The sequence below is a fragment of the Suillus plorans genome (genome assembly GCF_016647745.1).
Source record: "Suillus plorans strain S12 chromosome Unknown HD556scaffold_24, whole genome shotgun sequence".
NCBI classification, from domain to species: Eukaryota; Fungi; Basidiomycota; class Agaricomycetes; order Boletales; family Suillaceae; genus Suillus; species Suillus plorans.
The window spans coordinates 532,870-557,270 of NW_024537408.1; the positions used below are offsets into that span (position 1 = coordinate 532,870).

At 46.1% G+C, this 24,401-nt stretch overlaps 9 protein-coding genes across 9 annotated transcripts; 4 read left to right on the top strand and 5 right to left on the bottom strand.

Moving 5' to 3' along the window:
* Positions 1–1,104: 1,104 nt before the first annotated feature.
* Positions 1,105–4,638, bottom strand: HD556DRAFT_1236140 (uncharacterized protein; the record flags this gene model as incomplete). Its single annotated transcript, XM_041297802.1, has 11 exons — positions 1,105–1,352; positions 1,407–2,143; positions 2,194–2,305; positions 2,375–2,557; positions 2,689–2,761; positions 2,832–3,003; positions 3,057–3,202; positions 3,255–3,417; positions 3,485–3,495; positions 3,772–3,957; positions 4,018–4,638. Coding segments are annotated over 11 exons (2,652 nt in total), but the record flags the coding sequence as incomplete, so codon positions are not given.
* A 591-nt stretch (positions 4,639–5,229) lies between these two features.
* Positions 5,230–6,671, bottom strand: HD556DRAFT_1442707 (uncharacterized protein; the record flags this gene model as incomplete). Its single annotated transcript, XM_041306494.1, has 5 exons — positions 5,230–5,796; positions 5,857–6,027; positions 6,081–6,289; positions 6,346–6,476; positions 6,535–6,671. 5 exons carry the CDS (start codon positions 6,669–6,671, stop codon positions 5,230–5,232), a joined length of 1,215 nt encoding a protein of 404 aa, XP_041160956.1.
* Positions 6,672–8,094: 1,423 nt separating this feature from the next.
* On the bottom strand, positions 8,095–9,415 carry HD556DRAFT_1307904 (uncharacterized protein; the record flags this gene model as incomplete). Its single annotated transcript, XM_041300066.1, has 9 exons — positions 8,095–8,142; positions 8,192–8,214; positions 8,349–8,462; positions 8,502–8,596; positions 8,776–8,852; positions 8,902–8,938; positions 9,028–9,099; positions 9,149–9,158; positions 9,229–9,415. The coding sequence occupies 9 exons, from the start codon at positions 9,413–9,415 to the stop codon at positions 8,095–8,097; spliced, it is 663 nt and encodes a 220-aa protein (XP_041160957.1).
* Positions 9,416–9,725: 310 nt separating this feature from the next.
* HD556DRAFT_1474535 (uncharacterized protein) lies at positions 9,726–11,350 on the top strand (the record flags this gene model as incomplete). Its single annotated transcript, XM_041308504.1, has 6 exons — positions 9,726–9,919; positions 9,971–10,174; positions 10,226–10,633; positions 10,685–10,818; positions 10,867–11,229; positions 11,260–11,350. Exons 1-6 carry the CDS (start codon positions 9,782–9,784, stop codon positions 11,348–11,350), a joined length of 1,338 nt encoding a protein of 445 aa, XP_041160958.1. The 5' UTR covers positions 9,726–9,781.
* A 455-nt stretch (positions 11,351–11,805) lies between these two features.
* HD556DRAFT_1442710 (uncharacterized protein) lies at positions 11,806–14,134 on the top strand (the record flags this gene model as incomplete). The annotated part of the gene is made up of 7 exons (XM_041306495.1): positions 11,806–11,982; positions 12,049–12,368; positions 12,421–12,549; positions 12,601–12,716; positions 12,771–12,935; positions 12,993–13,459; positions 13,511–14,134. 7 exons carry the CDS (start codon positions 11,806–11,808, stop codon positions 14,132–14,134), a joined length of 1,998 nt encoding a protein of 665 aa, XP_041160959.1.
* Positions 14,135–14,690: 556 nt separating this feature from the next.
* HD556DRAFT_1236286 (uncharacterized protein) lies at positions 14,691–17,387 on the bottom strand (the record flags this gene model as incomplete). Its single annotated transcript, XM_041297815.1, has 7 exons — positions 14,691–15,388; positions 15,436–15,758; positions 15,807–16,029; positions 16,090–16,466; positions 16,514–16,662; positions 16,711–17,115; positions 17,175–17,387. The coding sequence occupies 7 exons, from the start codon at positions 17,385–17,387 to the stop codon at positions 14,691–14,693; spliced, it is 2,388 nt and encodes a 795-aa protein (XP_041160960.1).
* A 40-nt stretch (positions 17,388–17,427) lies between these two features.
* HD556DRAFT_1208978 (uncharacterized protein) lies at positions 17,428–17,904 on the bottom strand (the record flags this gene model as incomplete). Its single annotated transcript, XM_041296527.1, has 2 exons — positions 17,428–17,620; positions 17,726–17,904. Coding segments are annotated over 2 exons (372 nt in total), but the record flags the coding sequence as incomplete, so codon positions are not given.
* A 1,267-nt stretch (positions 17,905–19,171) lies between these two features.
* Positions 19,172–20,107, top strand: HD556DRAFT_1307908 (uncharacterized protein; the record flags this gene model as incomplete). The annotated part of the gene is made up of 4 exons (XM_041300067.1): positions 19,172–19,236; positions 19,287–19,350; positions 19,457–19,790; positions 19,836–20,107. The coding sequence occupies 4 exons, from the start codon at positions 19,172–19,174 to the stop codon at positions 20,105–20,107; spliced, it is 735 nt and encodes a 244-aa protein (XP_041160962.1).
* A 1,586-nt stretch (positions 20,108–21,693) lies between these two features.
* On the top strand, positions 21,694–23,183 carry HD556DRAFT_1236368 (uncharacterized protein; the record flags this gene model as incomplete). Its single annotated transcript, XM_041297819.1, has 4 exons — positions 21,694–22,078; positions 22,128–22,336; positions 22,384–22,573; positions 22,630–23,183. The coding sequence occupies 4 exons, from the start codon at positions 21,694–21,696 to the stop codon at positions 23,181–23,183; spliced, it is 1,338 nt and encodes a 445-aa protein (XP_041160963.1).
* Positions 23,184–24,401: the final 1,218 nt, after the last annotated feature.

The following is a 24,401-nucleotide window of genomic DNA, read 5'->3' on the forward strand; positions in this document are numbered from 1 at the left end:
ATCAGTTCCAACATTGCATCCTGGCCGGTTTGATTTTACACCAGTAGAATCAAGGCTGGCCAGTTATCAGTTCCAACATTGCATCCTGGCCGGTTTAATTTTACACCAGTAGAATCAAGGCTGGCCAGTTATCAGTTCCAACATTGCATCCTGGCCGGTTTGATTTTACACCAGTAGAATCAAGGCTGGCCAGTTATCAGTTCCAACATTGCATCCCGGCCGGTTTAATTCTACAACATGTAGAATCAAGACTGGCCAGTTATTAGTTTTAATATTGCTCGGTTTAATTGTACAATAGTAGAATCAAGACTAGCTAATTATTGTTTTGTAATTTCTATACTAGTCATTAGTTACAGAATTTCATACTGGCCAGATAGCTTGTACAACATGTAGAATCAAGACTGGCCAGTCATCAGTTTTAATATTGCATCCTGGCCGGTTTAATTGTACAATAGTAGAATCAAGACTGGCCGGTTTTCAATCACAACATTGCATCCCGGCCGGTTTAATTGTACAATAGTAGAATCAAGACTGGCCGGTTTTCAATCACAACATTGCATTCCGGCCGGTTTGATTTTACAACAGTAGAATCAAGACTGGCTGGTTTTCAATTCCAACATTGCATCCCGGCCGGTTTAATTCTACAACATGTAGAATCAAGACTGGCCAGTTATTAGTTTTAATATTGCTCGGTTTAATTGTACAATAGTAGAATCAAGGCTGATCAGTCATTGGTTTCAGATTTGTATACTGGTCAGATAGTTCCTACAACATGTATGATCAAGACTGGCTGGTTATTGGTTTCAACATTTCATACCGGCCGACTTGATTCTGTCTATTGTAGAATCAAGGCTAACCAGTTATTGGTATCAGAATTACATGGACTGCATAGGGTAGATATAAGCTAGTTATATACTCTTATAAGGGCCAGCCATGTACATACATGCTGTAGGAACCATCTGGCCAGTCCATATCTTAAATACAATTATCTCGGCCAGCTGTGGACTACATAGAGTGGAGCTAGTGCTAGCTAAGCTACCTTGTCATTCATTAGCATTGAGAATTATCCTGTCATATTTTTCCTAGCAAAGACAGTATACCAGATCAAAGTATAAATTGACATCCATTGAAATTTTTCTCTGCCTCCTCAACAAATCTTCCCCACATCAAGACCTGCTGATAAGCATAGGCTTGATGACCAGGTCTGGTAGCTTGGCCATCCCTTCTCTCCCATTCATTCTGGTGGTACTTGAACCAGTTTATGGTCCAACTCATTTCATGTCTTACCAGCCTTAATTCCTCTTGCCATCTATTCCATCTAGCCTTAGCCTTCAACCAGTTCACCCTGTAGACTAGATCGGTTGGAGCTTTAGTGACATATCATAGAGATAAAGATTTTTTCTTACATTCATCTATCCAGGCATCGTCTTGACCTTGGCTTGCATTATTTCCCCTCCAAAACCAAGCCAGCCTGTCTGACCCTTGTCCAAATCTATTTTCTTCTGTCACCTCTTTGTCTATACTGAGCTCTGTAGGCGATATTGGCTGATAAAGACTCCCCAAGGTGGCTTTGTCCATGCCTAGACCTTCCATTGCTGACCTTGCCCTCTGATAGCTTCTTATACACTTGTCAATTTTGAGCTGACAGCGTTGAGCTTCTTGCTTTGACCTAGTCCCAGCCCATGTAGAATTAGCACTTCGAAAATACTGACGATAGATGATGGCCTTATGACCAAGGGCCATTCGAAGCTTTTCGAGGCAGTCATTGGCTTGGCCCTTTCGAAGTTCTAATTCTTCAGCTTGGAGGGGACCCAGTCCGAGAGCCAATGCATCCTGGTAGGGCACTGATGATGGCATCCAGATACCCATCTCTTCAGCCAAAATTTCTTCGTCAATATACTCTGAGATCTCTTCATCTGAGACCTCTCCCCAACCATTTTCATCATGACCTGCATAGCAGAATCTAGGATCGTCGGAATGCACTGTTGCAGTTCCAAGATCCATACCAGCAGTCATGGCATCGGCTGTTTCATGAAATTTAGCTATCCTAGCTGTCAATCTCTGTCGCTTCTCTTCTATAGAAACTTTCTGTCCTGGGGTTGCATCAGTAGGAAGTTGTCGAATATCTGCCCTTAGTCCATCCCTAAAATAGTACTATGTCAAACGGTTTCTCTATTTTTATTGGTTACATACTGTAAATCCTCCAGATTGATGCCAGTAATGAGCCAAGAGACTGTCCCAGGTTTGCTAGTGTCAGTATTCTCAGACTCAGTTAATTTGAGTCTAATCTCTGCCATAGTTGGAGCTAGATACAAATACTGATCAGATGTCTATACAAGAATAGCAGCCTCACAACTAGACAGAGTTCACTTACCTTTGTTCATCTGCAACTGATAGATGTCAAGATACTCTCCACGTTGTTCCATGGCCTTTTTCTCATCGATCTTCCATATCGAAATCTTCTCAGGGTCCAGAGACAGAGTGAGCTCGTCAAAGGGAGACTTTGTGTCATCAACACCTTTGAGAGCTCGTTTGTACTTTTTCAAGAGAGTCTTCACTGGAAGCTCAATCGTCAAGCTTGTTCAAATGCAAAATTTGGAGGGCTTACTTATTCCCACTATTTTTTTCCAGTTTGAGTCTCGCATATGATCATTAAGAACTTCTTGACGGTGAGCCTGACTCATTGACCGAGCAGTTGGGGAGATCTTATTGAATGGTGCCCACAGAGTCTCCAAAATCTCCCCATCAACATGTCCAGCCCCTTGAATAAAGTTGAGGCTGTACCTTGCAAAGCAAGCCAATTTGTGAGCGCTAAGATGGAATTTTCCAACTGCTGGAACGATGTGCATATCTTCAGGTACAGACAAGCCCTTGCTCTGGGCTACTCTCTGTAGAAAATTAATGCTCCACTGACACCCCACATCATAAATGATGAGGAAAGAGTCTATACCAGCTGAATGATAATTCAATGCATTGCATATTGAGTAGTCAATATTCATGTGTCTAAAAATTACCTGAGCTTGCATAACATGTTGATTTGGAAGACATACACAGACCTTTCGCCCTTCTGAAAATCAACTATACTATGAGGAACAAAGCATCCATGTCGAGCACAAGCAGTTGCTTCTACACCTGTAGCTCGAAGATTGCTCCTGCTGATATTGGCTGCATTTACTGCACGATGATTGCTGCAAGAAGACCGCTACAAAGATAGTGAAGCATGAACGAAAAGTGGTTGTCATGAGCCAACTCACCTCTTTACTTTCTACAGCCGATGACAGATGAGTCTGGTATTCTTGATCTTTCACCATATACCCAAGCCCGTCTGACAAACTAATGTCCAACTGTGGTTTTCTCATTACCATATGTTGAGCAGTGAAGTTCCCGTCTACCACATATCTTTGTGAAACAAGCCAACTGTACAAACAGGTAAGCATAAGGTTAAAAATGTGCAAAAAAGAAAAGTAGAAGTCTCTCTCCGGACCAACTCTCTGGCTGGCATGTCTTTGAGTGACATCTATGCACCTCAGTTTAACCGGCCAGCATGGTTATGCATGCTATCTGTGTCAAGCTAGCAAGCCAATTTAATGTGCCGGCCGGCCTGGTTTTACATCCAGTCTATGCCATGCTGGCCAGCTTGATTAGAACATAAGTCAGTCCGGCCGGAGCTCTCGTACACTATGCAGTGTAGGGCTAGCCAGTGAGTATGATATTCTCAAGTGTGGTAGAGAAATTGAGTCGCCTCTCCTTAGAATGAGATGGATAAATGACTTGCCTTTCATATCTGGCTTGCCAGTCAGGAGGTAGGTTAATCCCAGGCTGTGGACAAGCAGGGCAAAACCAAGCCAGATCACCCTTGTCCAGTTTCTGCTCATCATTATGGGCAAAGCCAAACCATTTTCGACTCATCAAGTCTCTCCACAGTCGAGACACTCTCATAAGTTCTCGATATCGATTCTAGAAAAACAAATTGGTACTGTTAGTTTAACTTTCACCAAGAAGACTTATAAGACTTACAGGAACAGTATCTGGGAAACAGTTATTGGTCATTCGACGGATTTTTTCAAAGAAGCTGGATGCTGAAGTCTTGCACTCCAGTGCGTCAATTAGAAAATGATTGAGGACATCAAAAGTAAAGGCAGTCTGTGGTCGAGTGATACTGGCTGGAAATAATTTAGCTTTCAGCAATTGCAAATGCTGCTGACAATCGACCCCAGGACAGCTGCACCAGACAATGTTGTGCAAAAACACTCCAGTGGAATGTACAATGGTCAACTTGGTTGGTATAGTTGAACCATGAACTGTCTCCATTGGTGAAAAATCGGCCTCTGCGTCCATCGGAATATTCTCCCATGCATGCATGTCGTCAGAAAATGGACATGGTTGTCCCCCATGGCCCATATACCAGATAAAACCCAATTCTTCAAGTGATGTGTCGTTGAAGCATTTCCCAGTCCACTCTTGAACCTTGTGGAAGGGCAAAAACTGGTGAGCATTGACAATGCAAGAACGACAGAATGTCTGATCTCCACTGCAAGTCAAACAGCGGAATTTCCCTTCACCAATCTGACAAGACTGGCACTGGGATACATCGGAGGGTTTCTCCAAGTCAAGGAGAATATCCAAGTACAAGTCTCGGAAAGGCAGATATTCTTGGATGAAGTCATTTTGTGTCTGGTCGTAATAATCTCTATTTAGTACATCATTAAAAGACACTGAATCACTATGCTTGCCTTGGTTTTTCTTTGTGAGTTCTCTACATAGGAAACAAAGTCACCAAGGGTTTGTCTATCAAAATCTTCATGACTGTTTTGCAACCCTTGAGTGTCTTCTCTAATACGTTTACGAGGGCTGGAGGATGGAGATGGTGTTGGGGCAGTGTCATAAAGGCTATCAGCGCATGATTCCACCCAGGTTGGCTTCCTTCTCTTTCCAATGACTTGTTTATGAGACACATAGGCAACATCAAGGTCCTTGCCTTTAGACAAACGACCTCTTCCTTGGAAGGAAAATGTAGCTGCCTTGAGTCGAGTTTTTTTCTTGGGAGACATAGGGTTACGTGTGGGGGGAAAAATTGATATTATCAACATTCTATTTTTGATAGTTGAAACCATTCATAGGAATCACTAGATCACATCAACTAATCTAGTAGGTATACTGTCAAACACTTGATTTGTCCCATTCCACCCCTCCTCCTCCAAGAACCACTCCTTTCTTATCATCTACTTGTCACAACAAATAACTATCCTGCTGCCCCACCATCTGCAAAAAATAGGCCTGTGTTGGAAAGGGGGGTCTGGATACCCCGCATCTAGAGTGGATTTTATCCCTCATAAAATGGGCAATAACGAGCCTTTCTCCCGGACCCCATGGACCAATAGAATGTTGTAAAACCTTCCCAGAAATGAAGACCATTGTCCCAGGGTAATAATCCAGTTCGGCCCCAACATCTGCTAATGTCAACTTAGCCTCATGGCCACTGCCTAAACTAATCAGAAGATCAAAAAGAGAAGGTGCGCCACCAGAATCTCTGTGTGATAAAGTTGTATGATTTGCAATTATTTCCAATCCTGAGAAGATCGAGGGCCAATCACAGATGGGTGGTGATGTTCTATCAGAACCTTGAAGTTCCTCAATAATACGAGTGATTGCCAAGGTGCCTGCTTCAAATAGATCTGGAGCCGATACAGCGGTAATGGCATTCCAGAAAGATTCAGTAGCTGATAAAGCAGCTAGCCACTCTTGGACTTCCACAGACTTATAGGAAGCCGAGGTAACCATTGGGTCTTCCAGTCTCTGCAAATGAAATCAAACAAAGTCAAAAGTAGCTAAACAACCACTAAATTTGGCCTATACCTCGTGTCTTTGCATAAAATATGCTGGTGATACTGTGACTCTGCCTGCTCCAAATTCTCCACCCCCCTCTGGGACAACAAAGCCTTGAGATCGCCAAGACTGTTGGGTGGAGGACGTAATTGTTTCAAGAAGTAAAGTCCGTAAACCCTTAGTGGCTGAGTTCACATATTCCTAATTTAATTTATCAATTGATGAGGGGAATTCCCAAGGAAGAATGAACATACAACCCGAGAAGAAGACAGAATATTTGGCAAGTAAATTGTTAAAATTTTACCTTGCCTGTCCACAATAGTAGCTGGTACTGAAATTTTACCGATCATAGCTGCAGAAAAGTACTTTGGTAGCTGATTGGTATTAGCGAGGGGACCATCAGATTTAGGTGTAGAGACTTTGGCCATTTCGGCAAATCTGTCAACATCCCAATCCACATAATCTGCAAATGATGTGAATTTAAAACCAGGTGATATCTTGCAGAGTGAAACAACTCACAAGGATTTACCATTGCATGGGCAACTGTCAGTGCAGCTCGATTGATCTCATATTCTGAGATTGACGCAGAAGCATGGAAGTTGACATCACGTGTTGCTAAGCAACTGTCTAGCTCATGTCCAATTCTTAATCTTAAGTGAGACCATTTAATAGAGCGGATCAAATAAGGCCCTAAATATAACCTCTCACCTTGCTTTGTGTAGAAGGTGAGTTTGCAATATCCCCCCTCTGAAGATCCCTGTTGCTGATGATTTTCCCATAATTTCCTTGATCCTTGTGGTCAGAGCTGCTCTCAGCTTGATTGATTGACTCATTTGTTGGTCCATGGTGAGCAAGGAAAATTTTCAACCAGCTCGTTCGGATCAAGACTCAATTTAACTTATATGAAATGATTCCGAAAAAATTGTCCCGCGATCAAATTTGGATATATGAATGGAATCTACTGATGGAAGACTGATTAAATGAAGTCTTGCCCAGATTGTGACATAATTAGTACTGTAATAACTCGCTCAGATGCTGGAAGAGTGAAGACTAATATTGGCAGACTACCACAGAAGAATGAATGATATTCTGAATCTGGGACTACACTGTGGGATCCCTGTCTCAAATAACAGGAGACACTTCCAGCTGGAGTTCAATGCCTTGAGAGACAGCAAGGACTCACTTATTAAGAATGCAATCACAAAAACAGTAGTGTATAATAGTAAATTGGCATCCGGAGGACACCAGGACAAGTAGCAATGACGCCATATGATACAAACTGCCCTGCACCATCAGAAGGCTGACTCTTCCCTTCTGACCATGGAGGGGAGATACCTCTGAGGTTACCTCTGAGGCATATACTGGCTAGCCCGCCCTCAAAACTGTTCGTGTTAAGAGTTCTGCCTCAGAGGTAATACTTCGTTAGCTACACCTATACTGTAGGGTATTGAAAATGTTTTCTTTGTTAACCGAAGAAAACATTCTCAATACCCTGCAGTATAGGTGTAGCCAACTTACCTCTGAGGCAGAACTCTTAACACGAACAGTTTTGAGGGCGGGCTAGCCTCTAAGCGGCCTGTAGGGTATTGAGAATGTCCGTCAGTCCAAAATATGCTAGCAGCCCAGGCAGATGGTGACAATGATGCCATATGATGACTCCCCTCTGTGGTCAGAAGGCAATTTCAAAGAAGAATCAACCTTCTGACCGGGAAGGGAAGTTTGTATCATATGGCGTCATGGCTACTTGTCCTAGTGTTCTGCCACCATCTGCCTATGCCAATAGTATATTTTGACTGGCAGACAATAATCAATGATAGCGTCCTTCAGCATGTCAATGGTGAGCCGCATCAAGGCAGAATTGAGATCTACATAACACATTATCTATCTAAGACATGTAGTAGATAATAATTGCTTTGGTCTGTGCAGCGTTTGATTATTATACACTACTGTGCTTTTGCGCTTGCTTTCTTAATAAGGCTCTTTGCTAATATACACACGGTCACGTGACCTTTTCAGCCGGCAGCAAATAAAGTGCATCCATCAACATACATTTTCAAATACAAAGTACGAGTGACAATAAATTTTACTACAAGTAAGCAAACAAATAAAGTAACAAATACAAAAGGGGAGGCGAGACTTCAATGAGGGGGCCCTCCTCACCAAAGCCTCAACACTCCAGGTGAAAATGTATGTAGCAAATATATATATAATACAATACAAATTTGTCCTGTAGAAACGTTAGACCGAAATTTAAGACAAGATTAACACTTAACTAGAGAGCACTTGCCACACAAAAGTACCGGCAGGTTCAGCAGTCTAGAGAACAAAACAGATCAGTTAAGGTCATCAGGAATTGAGCGCTTACCACCATTAAAAAGTTGGAGCAGGCTATTAAAAAGTCGGAGCAGGAGCCACTGACAAGTGGCATGCACTGCAATACCACCAATTCCAAGAAGCAGGAGCCACTGACAAGTGGCATGCACTGCGCTGAGCCCCAGTCCCAATAAGCAGGAGCCACTAACAAGTGGCATGCACTGCACTACCGCCAATTCCAAGAAGCAGGAGCCACTGACAAGTGGCATGCACTGCGCTACCGCCAATTTCAAGAAGCAGGAGCCACTGACAAGTGGCATGCACTGCGCAACCCCCAGTTCCTATAAGCATGAGCCACTAACAAGTGGCATGCACTGCACTACCGCCAATTTCAAGAAGCAGGAGCCACTGACAAGTGGCATGCACTGCGCAACCCCCAGTTCCAATAAGCAGAATACTAAATAGAACAGACATTAGCAAACGGACGCGAGAGAAGAAGGACTTACGTTTAAGGAACTGGAAGGCGCTCAAAGGGAGGAGTGGCTCTAACTGCGCCATCCAAAGTCCCGAAATTCGTAAGTATAATACTAAATAGAACAAACGTGAGCAAACGGACATGAGAGAGGAAGGACTTACGTTGGGAACTGGAGGGCGCTCAAAGGGAGGAGTGGCTCTAACTGCCATCCAAAGTCCCGAAATTCGTAAGTATTATCCTAAATAGAACAAACGTTAGCAAGCGGACGCGGGAAAAGAAGGACTTACGTTGGGAACTGGAGGGCGCTCAAAGGGAGGAGTGGCTCTAACTGCCATCCAAAGTCCCGAAATTCGTAAGTATAATCCTAAATAGAACAAATGTTAGCAAGCAGACGTGGGAAAAGAAGGACTTACGTTAGGGAACTGCCAGGAGGGCGCTCAAAGGGAGGAGTGGCTGTCACTGTGCCATCCAAAGTCTCCAAAATCCTAAGTACAACAGACATTAGCAAGCGTGTGTGAGCAATTAAGTACTTACCTTGAGAAACCTCAAGGGAAAGAGAGTATATGTAAATGAAAACAGTTAGTAAGTAGGCGCACCACCAAAGTTGAACTTACTATGTTTGAAGGGCGACTGTAGGGTAGTACCTTTGAATTCTTGCAGCTGCAGTCTGCAAGAACCCAAAGGAGTACACCGGAAGTCGCCCTGAAGTAACGGCACTGGCAGAAATAAAGGATGAAGGAGAATGATGAAGGTAAGACGAAAGAAGAGATTGAACCGTGAGAACTGATTGTTGTTGTTCATATTCACGTGTCAGTTTGTTATTGTTTGTAAATAGTCACGTGATTATCAACAATGAACTCAACAGCGTCATAATATTGGCTAATCCACAATTCAACGCGTCGCGTGTCATTTGTGGATTTTTGACACGCGACGCGTTGAATTGTGGATTAGCCAATATTATGACGCTGTTGAGTTCATTGTTGATAATCACGTGACTATTTGGATCTGTTTGTCACAATCAACCAACGTTCAAACTTGTTCATTTCTTTCTAAGTACATTCAGCCGGCACTCTCCTCTCTTTGCATCTGTTTGAACTACATAACTGTAAGTGCTATTTGCCGTGTCATCTACTAATTTGAATATATCTATAATAGTCTCTCTTCACCATGGTGAAGTCTAAACAAACCTGCAAGAAGTCCACCGGTGGCACCGCGCCACGAATTGCCTTGTCGTTGCCGGCATCTACTGGAGCGGTCACTGCGCCGGGTGAGCTGAATGTGAGAGAGCCGTCTGAACACAACGAGGTAAGTGATTAGTTACCTACTATTTGCACTAACACGCGTCTTTATTTGCAGTTTTGTCTCATCTGCAGAGACGGTTCTGTAGGGGAAGATTGCCTCTTCCTCTGCAGCACCTGTCCGCGGGTGATGTGTTCAAACTGCATGAACATCCCGCCTGCCAGTGCACACGCAGTGCAGGCCGATGACGTCACGTTCGTCTGCATATCTTGCCATGTTGGCATGGAACGACACGGGCGCGCATCTCAGTCGCCCTATTTTGTAAGTTTTTTCGTTTATTTCATGCTAACTAACATTCACTTCATTTTATAGGGTTTTTACAGGAAGGGGCAACCACTCCTTCCTTCATTCCTCCAAATTCGTGCTACGTTGGAGGTTTCACTCCATTCCCAACTGTCTTCGGCACCCACGCTCATGCTCCATCTCGTCCTCGTCGACCACGACGTCACCGGCGGCTGTTTCAAACTGGCCTTTGAATTCCTTCGGCCATACTTCCCCAGCGGAGGGTTTGAATTTCAGTCCATCGCGTTCGACATCGGCAATGCCTCAAAGATCGACGAGTACCGGTTGCAGGCGACTGCCATCATCCAGTCGCTGATGAGCTCCAACTGGGCTCGTGTCGTCGTCGCCATCACTAACCACACCGACAACGAGCATGGGGATCCATTTATTGGGTACGAGGGCAACAAGAAGTCATACGTTTCGGCACGCGTTCACTCTGTAAGTGGCATTTTTTTGACTAACATTGTATTTGCTCATTTGACACCAAAGGTTCTCGATGTTCTGCTTTCACCTTGGCATCCCCTGATTCATGGTGCCGCGGAATCATACTTATGGCTGTTTTCGTGTGGCGCGCTCATCAACAACGTCACTTCCTTTTCAGGCTTGCAACAGGTGGTCATAGAGTAAGTCCATTTGATCTTATCTTTGCAAATACTAACTAACCCTAACAGTCATCGCATCACAGCCACTATTGGCTTTAATGCTGTTCGTTTTCAGCCGAGTTTCGCCACCCACCTTTTGCTCGCATTTGCGGAGCTGGTCATCATCGAGCATTTGCCCATTCACATCGTCTTCCCTGACATGTTGGGCCAGTCCTACAAACTTGGGCGCCACACTGACGTGTTCTTGCTGATGCCTGACAACTCAGGTTCGTTGGCCGTTACCAAGCTCGCCTGGACGCATTCCCAACTTCGCCCCTGGGGTCAGTACCTGCCGGTCCAGTGCCCACAGTGTGGGTGGAGTAACACCTGGTGTTCTGTCAACATGCACAAAGATTACATCTTTGAATGCAAGAATGGCCAATGTAGGAAAAAGTATGTATTCTCACAACCACCTCATTCCAGGATCCTTTTGCCAGGCAAAAGACCTGGCTCCTGCTGGATTTCGGTTGTCTTGAGGCCCATGCCTAGTGTCCCTGATGAGGATGAGGATTAGGATACAATTATTTTGTCTTAGCTTTTTCGTACATCCCTTCATGTTTCATTTTTCTTCATCTTACTTGATTAGATACCCTCACCGCTCAATGGAAGTATAACGTGTTTTGGATCTTTTTACCTGATGTGAATTTGTCTATTATCTACACTGTCTAACTCCACTCAATGGAAGTATAATGTGCCTTTAATCTTGTTACTTGATGTGAATTTGACCGTCTCAATATATCCAATTTGATAATTGATTCAAGATAAAAATTGCAGGTAGGCTGGTACAGGCGGTAGGAGGGTGGCTAGCCGAAATTAATTTGAACACCCATGTTTATCAACAATAACGTGTGACTTTTCATAAGTCACACGTTATTGTTGATAAACATGGGTGTTCAAATTAATTTCGGCTAGCCACCCTCCTACCGCCTGTACCAGCCTACCTGCAATTTTTATCTTGAATCAATTACGATGTCTACCGACTGGTCTATTGCGTTTAAGCCAATTCTCGACCTTCACTCTAAGGCCATTTTTGCTGCAGGTTCCTCATCTGTTGGAAAGCCTGTGGTGAGGAAGATTCGGAGGGCCATACTAGCTGCTCAAGACGAGCAAGAGGAACCCATTGCCTTGCCTACTTCCTTGAAAAAGGTCACAAAATTCTTATACTGTACATGTATTTAGTTGTCTGATGATATACATAAATGTTACCTACAGGCAATAAAAGAATACTATGCCAAAAGTCTCAAAGACAAGGAAGAGGCAGACGAACGTGAGGCAGCGAGTCGCCCAAGAGAACCATCTTTCTATAAGAAACCCCTGTCTGAGTGGGACGTAGCACAGAAATTATTTAAGCAGGAGATCGACTCATATGACAAGGCCCAACAACAGAGTAAAGGCTTGGAGTATTCAATCAAGTACCGCACTGGGAATGCCAGGGAGTGGTTCAACAACATGACACCTTCACAACAGCAGGAGGTCAAGTTTGCCATGAAGAAATGGAATGAGGAGGGGGTGCCAGAAGAAACTCAGGCAATGTAAGTTTTACTTCAAATCTACAGTTATTCCAGTCTAACACTTTGGCTTGAGATATCGTAAGAATAACCTCAAGAAAACTCTGGAAGATTTTGCAGAGCAAATTCGGCGCACCATGGGTTGTCGCATAGTAATGCTTGTTAGTCATAAGAAAAAAGCTAGTCAGACATTGTCCGTCAGTCTGTAAGTCATCAAATCAACATGGAAATCTCAAGACTAACTAAACTACTATAGACACGAAACTACGCCTCAGAATGCCAAGAAAAAAATTTCTGTGAGCTCGAGTGGTATCAAGGAGTGGGCTGCAAATGGATTTGAATCCTTTGGAGAATGGTCTAAGACTGAATTTTGTATGTGTTTCATTTGATTTTAAATATCATGCTCACTGACTATTAAATTGATAGACCCTTCAGAGGATTCAGACCATGCGGCTTCAGACTGTGAGGATGGACCTGTCTTACCTGAAATCATAGTAGATGATGAGGGGTATGCAAAACTTCCTCTTCGTGATGGTATTGGCCTCAAGGGCCAACATGAATTGATTAGAAGTATCTTTCATACTTCATACAGTAAGATCTAACATCTTCAATATGTGCATGACATTTGATTGACTCAATGGTTTGTAGAAGTCTGCACAGGTGGCTCTAGACCTGTACCTTGGGGCGTGATAACTGCCAGCCCGTCCAATTATTTGGAACCTGGTTCAGTTCCCACAGGATTTGTGGTCAAAGACCCTTCTCATATGAAGACAGAGGAGGTAAATTGTCTATGGATGCATTGGGAACGACGTTCTGCTACAAATCAGAAGCTAGTTGTCTTTATTAAGGCCAAGGATGCTGATATTCGGGTCACTGGGAAGTCCAAGACGAAAGTAGTGAGCACCCTAGACTTAGATGAAGAAGATCAAGGCCGGCCGGCTCCATTTGCCTCTCATTTCACAGAACGTACAACACAGCCGGCCGCTCATGAGACAACACCAGATGATGTTGCCATCAATGACCGATACACATTTTTAGAAACCCTTAGCAAGAATGAAAACTACTTGGAGCTTGTGGATGCCACTAGGGACCTGGCAATATTAGCCAAACAGAATGTTAGTGTCACTTGGTGCTGTTTTCAATTTTATGGCTTATATGTCCAACAGCCAATTTCAGAGCGACACCAAGATTTGCCTACCTGGGCTGACTGGTCTTGGAGCGAAAATTATCTTTCTGAGGACATTCACACCTCATATGCGACATTGATGGCCAGCTTAAACAAGCTACAGACCTGTCCAATCTCAGGGCCATCATCGGCAATGCCAGTAATACTAGGAATTGGGCTCCTCTATAGGGAGTCTAAGCGTGTGATAGAGTATAAGGAAGACGAGGCTGATCCCAATACCCCTTTCTACCTACCTCATTCTGCTATTGATCTACAGTTCTTGGTCGCTCTGGATGAGGCTGTCCGGGAAGTCTTATTCTCAGTTGTTGGTCAGATTGAGAGGCTGAACAAAGAGGGACTCAGTGACAAGGTTGAGGATGAGGAGATAAGGATGGTGGTAGAGAAGGAAAGGCATGAGGTTGAGGAGAAGGATGTTGAGTCAGAGGAGAATGTAGTTGGGGGAGAAGAACAGCAGGAGCAGGAGGTTGAAGAGGTGGTGCAGAAAGGGAGGAAGAGAAAAATTAACCATGCTTCATCAAGTAAGTCCAAGAAGCCTAGGACTGAGCCTGTGGTTCGTAGATCAGGTAGGGCGAGGCAACCCTCTAAGAGATCCCAGAAGATATGATCTTGTATCCTCCATTGTCTTCATTGCTAGTCAATCTTGTACAGTAATTACATATGCTTGTCTAGACTCTCGCACTGCCTGGTGATAAGTTATGACTTGAGTATAAACTGGCTTTCCTCGCTCTATGTACATATATATTGCACCTGTGGTTCCCACGTACCTGATCTAATAAGATATGACAGCTGCGTGTGCTGGCGGGTCTAAAACGACGTGTTTCTAATTATCCCCAGCCAAATGAATAAAGGCTGGATACTGAGGGGCCTTCAGTGGTGCAAAGAGAGTACTGGTGGTGTTCCAGCAGTGTCGGCACCTATCTCCGTACCCCGCGTGCTAATATTAGCTCATTTAGAATGCCGCCGGCTGTCGGATGTAATGGGCGAGGCCACGTCAGCACCAATCATTCGTGCTCGCTGTTGCCGACAGCGAGCTCGTGTATTTCGCGTGGATGTGCACAGATTGGAGGCGGACTTTTTTGCATAGGTAGTATTACATGTATATAATGATGTACTACGTCGTTCTACAGCCAAAATGCAATCCCTATGATGAGCTCAAACATTCAAACATCTAAGGTCACCTGTAGAATACTCTCGAGAACGCGAGCATGCTCCTCACCATCCACGTCAGCATTCTCATCGTCCTCAAGGTCCTCCAGTGCATCATCCTCGCCTTCAGGCACCATGCTAAGCCCATCAGCAACCAGCTGCGCAGGAATACAGACTATAGGGGAGCTTGCGCTGGCTCCCGGTCCTCGTTCAACACTCTCACCCAGCGTGATGGATCCTGTAAAGCCCTCCAGCATACTGATATCATGCAGGCACTGATAGTGGTGTCCAGCGAACCGCGCGCGAATCTTGCGGTGCAAGGAAACTTGATGAGCAAGCCCGGGGTGCAAAGTTTGCAGCTGCTTCTCGCACTCTGTCAGGTACCGGCTCTCGTCGTGTAGGTAAGTGGCTAGACGTCTGATTTCGATGTCGAGACGCTGTATTTCCTCACGGGCACGGCGCGTCTTGAAATATGTATCCATGGTCAGGCGTCCGGTGGGTGTTGCCCAAGGACGTTGTGATATGTCTTGACGTGCGTCACGGAGGAGATCGAAGTCGGAAAGAAAGGCGTATTCAACGACTTCCTCCCATGAAAGGGAGGCACGCGGGGGGCGTAGTGCTCGAGCAGCAGTGTTGTACCTGTCTAGTGCCGTCCGAATGGCCGCTGACCGTACTTGCAGCGCCTTGCCAATGTGTTTGCGCAGTTTGTAGCCTGACAATGCCATCAATATTGAGTAAGACACAAGCATCAAAACTCACCCGTCCCCGCTTGATTCATCTTCGAAAGTTCAAAAATTCGAGCAACAACCAGACCCTCCAGATGGTCCAGCGCACGCTGAAACTTTCGGTTTGCCACTAGACGACCCACATCTTTCCACTCCTGGTCTTCCTGTTCCCATCTACGAGTCACGCCGAGCTTCGTTTCAAGTTCCTGGACAGCCTTGAGGTCCTTCTCGTAGTTTTCCATGGCATGCCTACGTGTCGTCTCGATCCTGTTCGTTGACGCGATATCATGGGGTCCGAACTCTACAGTGCTTGGCGTAGTGACGGTCCAAGCTGCAGTAGCAGCATCGAGGTCCTTCCTAAAAATTCGTTAGTAGTCAGCGAGCAGACAAAAGACCCTTACTCACTTGCTACCTGATAGATTCAAGAGTTTTTGCCAGTATTCCATCTGGATGGTCTCGTGGTTCGGTTCATGACTCAACGATGTGAGATAGGCTCGTTCCTCGGCCAACCAGGTGTCAAAGACACTCTTGTCCTCGAGGCCAAGCTCATGCATGAGCTTGGGCAGGGAGTTGGTGCCGTCAGAGATGATGCGGAGCGCCTGCTTGTAGTTGTTATATAAGAATGTACCTGGATACAAAAAAATCACATGTTATTCTGAGCACGCTGGTGATCGATTAAAAGACTTACTAAGATTTGCATAGATCTCATAATCATCGTTATGTTCAAAGTAATGGACGATAGCTTGACGCCGGTGAAACACGCTCGCGTATCGCACAGAGGAGGCAAGTGCATTCGACTTCGAAAATGTCCGTTCGCAGCCCTCGAGGTCTTCCAGCCCAAGGCCATCCACATATGTGGCGAGATGGTCAAGCTGACAGAGACGTTGGTGGGCGTGTCCATGGAATGCCCCAACAAGTGAGGTATGATTGAGTTCCCGTGCGCGCTGACCTAGTGAACTACGGCTGAGTGTAGTCTTAAAGCGACAGCCGATGTCGTAACCTCCTCCAAGGTTGCTGCCGAATGTATCGAGAAGTTTTGAGACGACAGCTAGAGGGTACTTTGCTCTGAAAAATGGGTCAGCAAGCAAGCAAACAGGGGATTAATGACTTACTGTTCTCCACTTTGGACCATGTCGGCTATCACGAGCGAGAAACCATGCCTGCAGATAGACATAAATATACCTGACTCGTCGAAAACACCCCACATCTTCTTCGTCTTTTCATCTCGCATATTTTTCCAGCGTCCTGCGCAAGGATTGTCCTGCAGTCAAATTAGCACAGTGTGAAGCTAAGAATGAAGAAAATAAACCTTGTCGTCATCAAGGGATAACATATCGGCAGGCGAGTCTCTTGCAAACTGTTCGATGTACTCGTTTAACAAATAACGGTCGCCACCGACAACTTGCGTGGTGGGTAACTCTGATGAGCGTTGGGCCAAGGGAGAATTGTCGTCAGAGTCCAAATCATCCTGCGTCGACTTTTTCAAGACTCGCTTAAGTGAGTCATTGCCGTCCATTGCATAGAGTAAGCTGAATTTCATGGGGACTTCACCTTGCAGTTTGTATGTACATGCTGGACAAGCATGCTTTAAGCGCCAGTGAGGGTCTCCACGGCGAAGTGCCTCGTCGACTAGCATATTGACACTGGTGAGAATCTGTAGGTAAACGTCCAGCGCAATCGAGAATTGGCGAGATAGATAAGCGTAAAATTGAACCTGTTCAATGTTTTAAATCATTGCGTGTTTGGGTGTTGACATAGACATTAGGTACGCACCCCTTGCAAGTCACACAATGTCTTTACGTAAGCTTGAATAGAGAAATGAGGATTTCGTTGATGTGCGGTGTGATAGAGTTCGAGGGCCTGTACTGTTAAGCCAGTAGTTGGACTTATGGGTGAGGAGGGAATGATGCCTTGTCGTACAAGGGCTGATGCAATAAACGAGTCCGTCGATAGTATGGTGAGAGGAACTTTCTCAGCGCCTATCATATAGTATGTCAGCACAGTGCATGTTTATGATGTACATCGTACAAAATACATCCACCACCTTGATCTGGATGGAACCCTCCGCTGTGTTCTCCCGGGCCTGAGAAGTGTTCTTATGGTGCGCAAAAAACCCGCAGTCGCCGCTGGCAGCATTGCTAATTGAGAGATGCCAATCGAGGTAGGCCTTTGTCAAGGCTGGCATCTGTCTATCGAATGCCTCGGTGCGCCGCCGTGTCCTATCACGCCTCGTCCTGTAGTCTGGCCTGCGAGACTTTGTATTGGCATTTCTGGGGATCATCTCAGTAAGTACTACGAGTTGTGTGATATATTATGGTACTCACATGTTGTAGAAATCCCCTAGTAGCTCTCTGGTAAGCTCGTGGAACTCTCCTCCCGCATGACTGATGTCCACTGGCTCAGATCCATCGAGGACGTTCATACCGGGGTCATCGTGAGTCTCGAAATCGAAGTCGTCCTGTTCTCGAAGCGCCTCAAGTGCGCGTTTCTCATCTGCTGTCAGTGCTAGGTGATTTTATTTGGTCAGGTTTCATACTATCACTTGGAAATTATAAGTTCACCTTCTGCGCGAGCTCGTTTGCGGACATTCGTACCAGCTGCCCGCTCAGCAATCTTACTTGGCCCTAGGACCTCTCGTGTTGGATGCAGCACACGGTCCCGATGAGACACAACGTGGCGGATCCTTGAGCTGGTAAGTCCCGTCTTGTTGCGTGGTCGTTTGTTGGGGCGTCCTAATGCCATTGACAAATATGATATGGATTTACCTTTGCGCGATCAACGACCACTCACCTGCACGGCGCACGTCAGATGCACGTGACTAACTTATCTTTCAGCGCTGTTGCCCACTGCCAGTGATCTACGACATATACCATCAGCGTGATTCTGTGAGGATCATGAATCAGAGTATTGCTACACCACCAGGTACGTTACATTATTCCTCCACTCACATTCTGGTAACTGATCAATGTAGCTTCTGAACCTTCATCTCAGAATCGCAGGCACGCCGCGGGGACCGTCACTCGCACATGGACAAGACGTACTGTGCAGACTCGTTCCCACCGAACCGTCACCCGCACAAAGACGACGGTCGATGCCACAGAGACCAAAACTGTCAGTGAGAAGACCCACAAAGTCGACTCTGACATCACGCAGGCAATAACTGGCCCAGTAAGTGTCCCAGCCAGTAGTGCGCGCAGTTTTATCTGACATGCCACGTTAGTCGAACATTCCCGCTGTCTTGAACACTGACATCACAATACCGAGTCTCACCCAAGATTTTCCGCGGGATAACTCTCCCTCCCCAACCGACTCGACATTCACACAAACACCTCCTACCACTCCAAGTTCATCAAGTTCATCGATTTCATCAGCGCGATCAAGTGATGTGCTATGGGATCAGCTTGAGGATTTATCAGAATATATGAATGCTGTTAGTTTAGGTTGAGATCGAGTGTCGCCTGCGGGACTTTTGAGGATGTAGAACATTATCTATGGATGCTACGAAATAATGATAACACCCTAACTTCGCATTATCAGTGTGATTGACTCTTGAGCGCTGCAGAACCATGTCTGACATTTGCACGATAATTTGATGTATTGAATACCAATAATTCTAAGGCTACATAGAACAGAGTTTGTGTCCCGAAGTGTGGCTGAATGTTGCTTCAGTTTATTGGTGTATTTTCAAATCTTGCTCTACGAGAAATTGACTCGGCTTCAGCTCATCTCTCTGCAACAACTGCAACCACCATAAAACCATGCGTCCCACCATGTATAAAACTGCAGAGGAGCGTCATGAGGCTCGACTAAAATCAAAGAAGGATAGCTATGCGCGGTAGGTATCAGCCTTTCTTATCACTTCAGCATGTAACGCACCTTTAGTAGTCACCGACTTCAAGAACAAGTGAAGTCCCGCACACGATGGCGACGTCGTCGAGGGGCAGCTGCGGTGAGTACTCATCTGAATTTGACTTATGTGCATGTTGCCAATAATATCTGCACTTAGGGTACTCAAGAACTGCTTCAGCGTCTCGATAGCTTATGGTTAACGTTAGGTTACCGCGATCGGACTCTCCAACACAAATTCCATGGAGTCACATGGGATGTCGATCGTATCCGAGGTAGACCGAGAGGGTTGGGATTCAGTCAAGCCGGATGATGAGGCAGGGCTCGCAGAGGTAAAGGACGTGGTGAAGCAGGCATATGATTTGCACACTGAGGCCCGTGATATTGATGGGCCTCTCACAGATCAATTGCGGGATGGAATAGCATCTGTTGTAGATGCGGTAGACGTGCACGTTCGTGCATGGGAGGAGTTGTTGTCAATGATGGAACACGGAGTCGATACATACTTTGATGCGCTTCGCTATGGTTCATTGGTCTGGCAAAGTACCGCATAATGCGCGTTCAGTATGCAATATCATTGTTTTCAAGTAAAGAACACTAAATTTTCGACCGCGAGCAATGACATATCAGCCTCTCCTACCCACATGCAAGCCGCTCCCTCTCCTACCCACATGCAAACCGCTCCCGCTCACCATATCAGTCAGAAGCTAAAGACATACTTTGGATCTTCCTCCCTCACTTCCTGCACCAGACTTGCCCCCACCAAGCTGCGGTATCGGTTTAGTCACGGCCATACGATCCTGCTGGCGAATCAAGTACAGAAGGCCAAGTGCATGGTATTGAGTGATGTAGCTCGTTGAAGGGATAGGTTGGTGACTGCTGTTCGAATTTCCAGACAAGCCAAAATTAAGGTAACCACTGCCGGATGATCCGGGGAAGAAGGATGATGAAGACTTTGAGCTGACACCTGGACGACATGGATGGTGGATGACCTGGACATTTGGTCTTGTGTAGTATGTAAGTCACGTGGGTCCAGGCCCTGCAGAAGCCATGCACATTGCGGAAGCAAAATGGACTGCGGAAGCAAAATGGACCCAAGTTGAGCTAAAAATAACGATCATTGTGTGTCGTTGTAGACGTCGCCGAAGAGCCTGAACTTCGTTCCGCGTCAACCTCAAAGCAAACTGCATCCCAACTTCCTGCATCCCAACTTCCTGCACTACCTCTCGCACTTAAGCGTGAACCACCTCATTCTTCCATTGTTCGGCTCATCGCTCCAAATCAGTTCTCATTATACTCCACAATATTACAGCCGGCTAGCTCAATTGACAGCAACACAACTCGCTATCGTGTCCATCCTCAATCAGCCCCAGGCTGATGAAATGTATGGGATTCAGATACCTGATGTGTACGAACGCGTGAGACAGGTAATCAAGACCACCGAGGAAGAATTCAGGTAAATGGATCGCGTTCATCATCGTAATGGTCCATGGTTTATTTTGTTGCGGCCAGCACCGACATAGAGTGGCTTCTTGAAGAAATATACATATTCAGCCCACTCGATGATGATCGCATGCGCTCACGCCTCGTGCATCAGTTTAGTTTCACCATTTGTACAAATCAGTGAGTCTCACTTGAAGCAACGGAGCTCTCCTTGTTCGTCCTTGCAATATACTAATGTGCGCCGCAACTAGAACACAATTATCTTATGGTCATGCGACCCTTCTCATTGCCTCACTGGAAGCCGCCTCCTCAGGGGATTTGAACTTGCACGTGATGCTGGCAGATGCAAGACATTACTACGGTGAATTTTTTTTTCCATGATTTGGCAAATATCTTGACGTGTTCTTTGGTTGACAAACAGCGCGTCGTGATTTTTTGCACGGTGCAGTTTTTTGGCCAGCGTGGCTGGTACAAATGCTCACATCCATGGATGGCTTCATCTTCCCTGATCCATTGTGTGGTGACACTGGCTTTGGCTTTTTAGGTGAGTCTCTTACAATGGTAAAATGTGCGCTGTGTAATAAAGTCATCGCTAGATCTCAATATCAGCAAGGATCTTGGAACGACAGGCCCAGTCCCTCCTGCACACGACATTCACCACTCCTCTCAGCCTCCGTTCCAATATTCCGAACCTTTTCGACAATTTGACCCTGGTCGCCCTGATCTCAGTTTCACTGCGTCACTGAACTGGGATGATCCCTCACTGTACTTCGGACTCCCACCTCTCAGCGCTCTGCTCAATGAATCTCACGGCGTGTCAATTCCTCCTGTATCGAGTGATGTCCGGGCCACACTCACTTCAAGCAACACGGCCCCAGTTGAGGACAACACGCTCGAAAACTCAACAGAACTGGTCGGTAGTCTGACTCACAATACTGACGCGCATTCGACAATCGACGATACACAAGTAGATGGCCAGCAGCCCATTGAAGGCTCGCGTACGATGATTGCTCAACACAGCTCAGCTGCTCCACGCGTAGATTTGGCTGAAGCCAACAACTCTTCCTGGGCAGCACGGAATCCCGACAGGCCTGTTCTCGCATCGCGGGAACCCCTTACCACAGCGCAAAAAGCTCGTGCCAAGGCACAACGAGCATCACGCAAGATTACCTCCCAGCAACGCAAAGAGGCTGAAGATATGTTGAACAGCGCAATTCAACAAATGCTTGCCGAAGAAGCGCAGAAGGTGAACGACATCGCACTTGAGCATGGCGTGACTGTCGAGAAGGTCAAGAAGTTGATGGGAGGGATCAAAAATTACAAGAGCAGCCGCAGCGCACAACTTGAAAATGCCCTCATGCACGTGAAGGCAGAGCAAGTCAACAAAGGTGAATTTCTGTGCGTCATTCTCAACTGATTTATCTATTGTGTCTACAGATCTCCCGCGTGGTGCGAAATTTGGAGCTAAGGATCTCCGGATGTTGGTGAAGGAGGATACCGCCATGCAGAACTTGACAGAAGGAGAGAAGCAACAATATATCGACAACTTAATCGAACACCGCGCTATGCAGAACATGAGTGTTCGTGCGACGAACGCCTCCGCTGCACGTGATGTCCAGTCAACCCTTGATAATGTTTTTAAGATGGTAAGTTGCTTGATTTCACCAAGTCCTCACAACTAATGAACTCGTAGCTTGATAGTCTAGCAGTCCGGACCGGAATCTATGCCTGCGTGTTTGCCTCACGTGGACATGTATACGATACAGCTCAGGCAACGTGGTTCGGGACAGACAATGTGATGGATTTCTGGGAGGACGTCCTGCAAATGGAGGCAGACGAGATCGCAAGAAAACTGGAACAGTGGGCGTGCATGGCAGGTCGAAGTGTGTTTCACTTCACATTTTCACTTGCATATCTGCTGACTCTTACATTATCCTAGGCCTCGACGAACGTGAAACGGTGCAAAACATGCAACGTGTATGCACACGGCTCCTCAATTCAGGCCTAAGTACGTGTTTCGTTTCTCGCACTCACTCGATACTAACTAATTTTTTGTCAGAGACTGTAGCTAAGAGACGTGACATCCGCATCAACTATGCAAGCTTCGATACTGCTATCAAAGAGAAGCTCGGCATAGACCTGAGGGGCTGGCCTGAAGGCATTCCATTCCAATCCCCCACCAGCTTGAACGATCTCAACTCCCTCCTCAAGGTCCGTTGTGCACTGAAGGATGGCTCATGCCACTGGTTCCGCATGAGTCCCCGGCAACGCGAGGAGTATAATGCTCTGCTTGACGCACGCCGCAAGAAAGGAGAGGTGGTTACCAAGCCACGCAAGAAGCGCTCTGATGCAGGGGTACCTCGCAAACGAAAGGGCAAGGAAAATTCGCACCAGAGAAAGAGGGCACGAGCACCAGGGTCATCAATGCAGGCTCCAAAGAGTGCTGAGTTTGTTTGCACATCCGAGGAGGAGAGCAGCGAGGACGAAGCTTGACTTAGTAGTAGGGTGTTGACTTTGTAAGGTTTGGACCTCAAGAACCCTGTTATTCTACCTACGAAGCATTGCAATTACAGTACTCTACGTATATCTATATATCAGTGAAAGTCCGCCTCCAATCTGTGCACATCCACGCGAAATACACGAGCTCGCTGTCGGCAACAGCGAGCACGAATGATTGGTGCTGACGTGGCCTCGCCCATTACATCCGACAGCCGGCGGCATTCTAAATGAGCTAATATTAGCACGCGGGGTACGGAGATAGGTGCCGACACTGCTGGAACACCACCAGTACTCTCTTTGCACCACTGAAGGCCCCTCAGTATCCAGCCTTTATTCATTTGGCTGGGGATAATTAGAAACACGTCGTTTTAGACCCGCCAGCACACGCAGCTGTCATATCTTATTAGATCAGGTACGTGGGAACCACAGGTGCCGGTTTTCACTGGGCATGATTTAACAGTTACCAGCTTGGCCTGGACGTCAGACGGAAGGAAGCTTATCTCCGGTTCATCACACGACCAAATTAGGATATATGACACAGCCACTTGGGAGCAGATCGCCAATTTGGAGGGTCACGCTGGGTCACAGCCATTACCTTGTTTCAGAACGACCGCCTCCTTGTGAGTGCATCATGGGATAAAACAGTGCGTCTATGGAATCTCGATACCAACCTCCAAGTCGGTCCACCCTCCAACACGAAGATGGAGTAGACTGCGCAGCCCTTTCCGCTGATGGAAAAGTGCTGGTCACTGGTTGCCAGGACAAAAATGCATATGTATGGGATATTCACGCCATCCTCAAAGACGCTGGCCTTGAGGACCTACTATCCATTCCTCATGTGAGTTCAGATATGTACATCGTGCTTTTCGAGCCACGCTAATCTCTCACTTGCAGGTCCCAACTCAAAAGTCGTTAAAGGACGTACGTGACGTATATCTTTACCCTGTCCAATCATCTTAAGATCGAATCCTAGACTGATGCCACCAGACGTCCACCTATTCAGGCCCGTCGAATACCACCAGGTTTTTTCGATGACACCCAAGTGAGTCCTCTAGCTTTTTGACCAGCTCTTTTTCTGACCTCTTCAGCCCTCTACAGCACGTGGTACACATACACTCTCTCCTGCACACAATCCTCGCAATCTCACTCATCCTTATCTGCCATTCCACGTGCTCTTCTCGCACGGCTTTCGTCATTCATGCACCCCCCTGA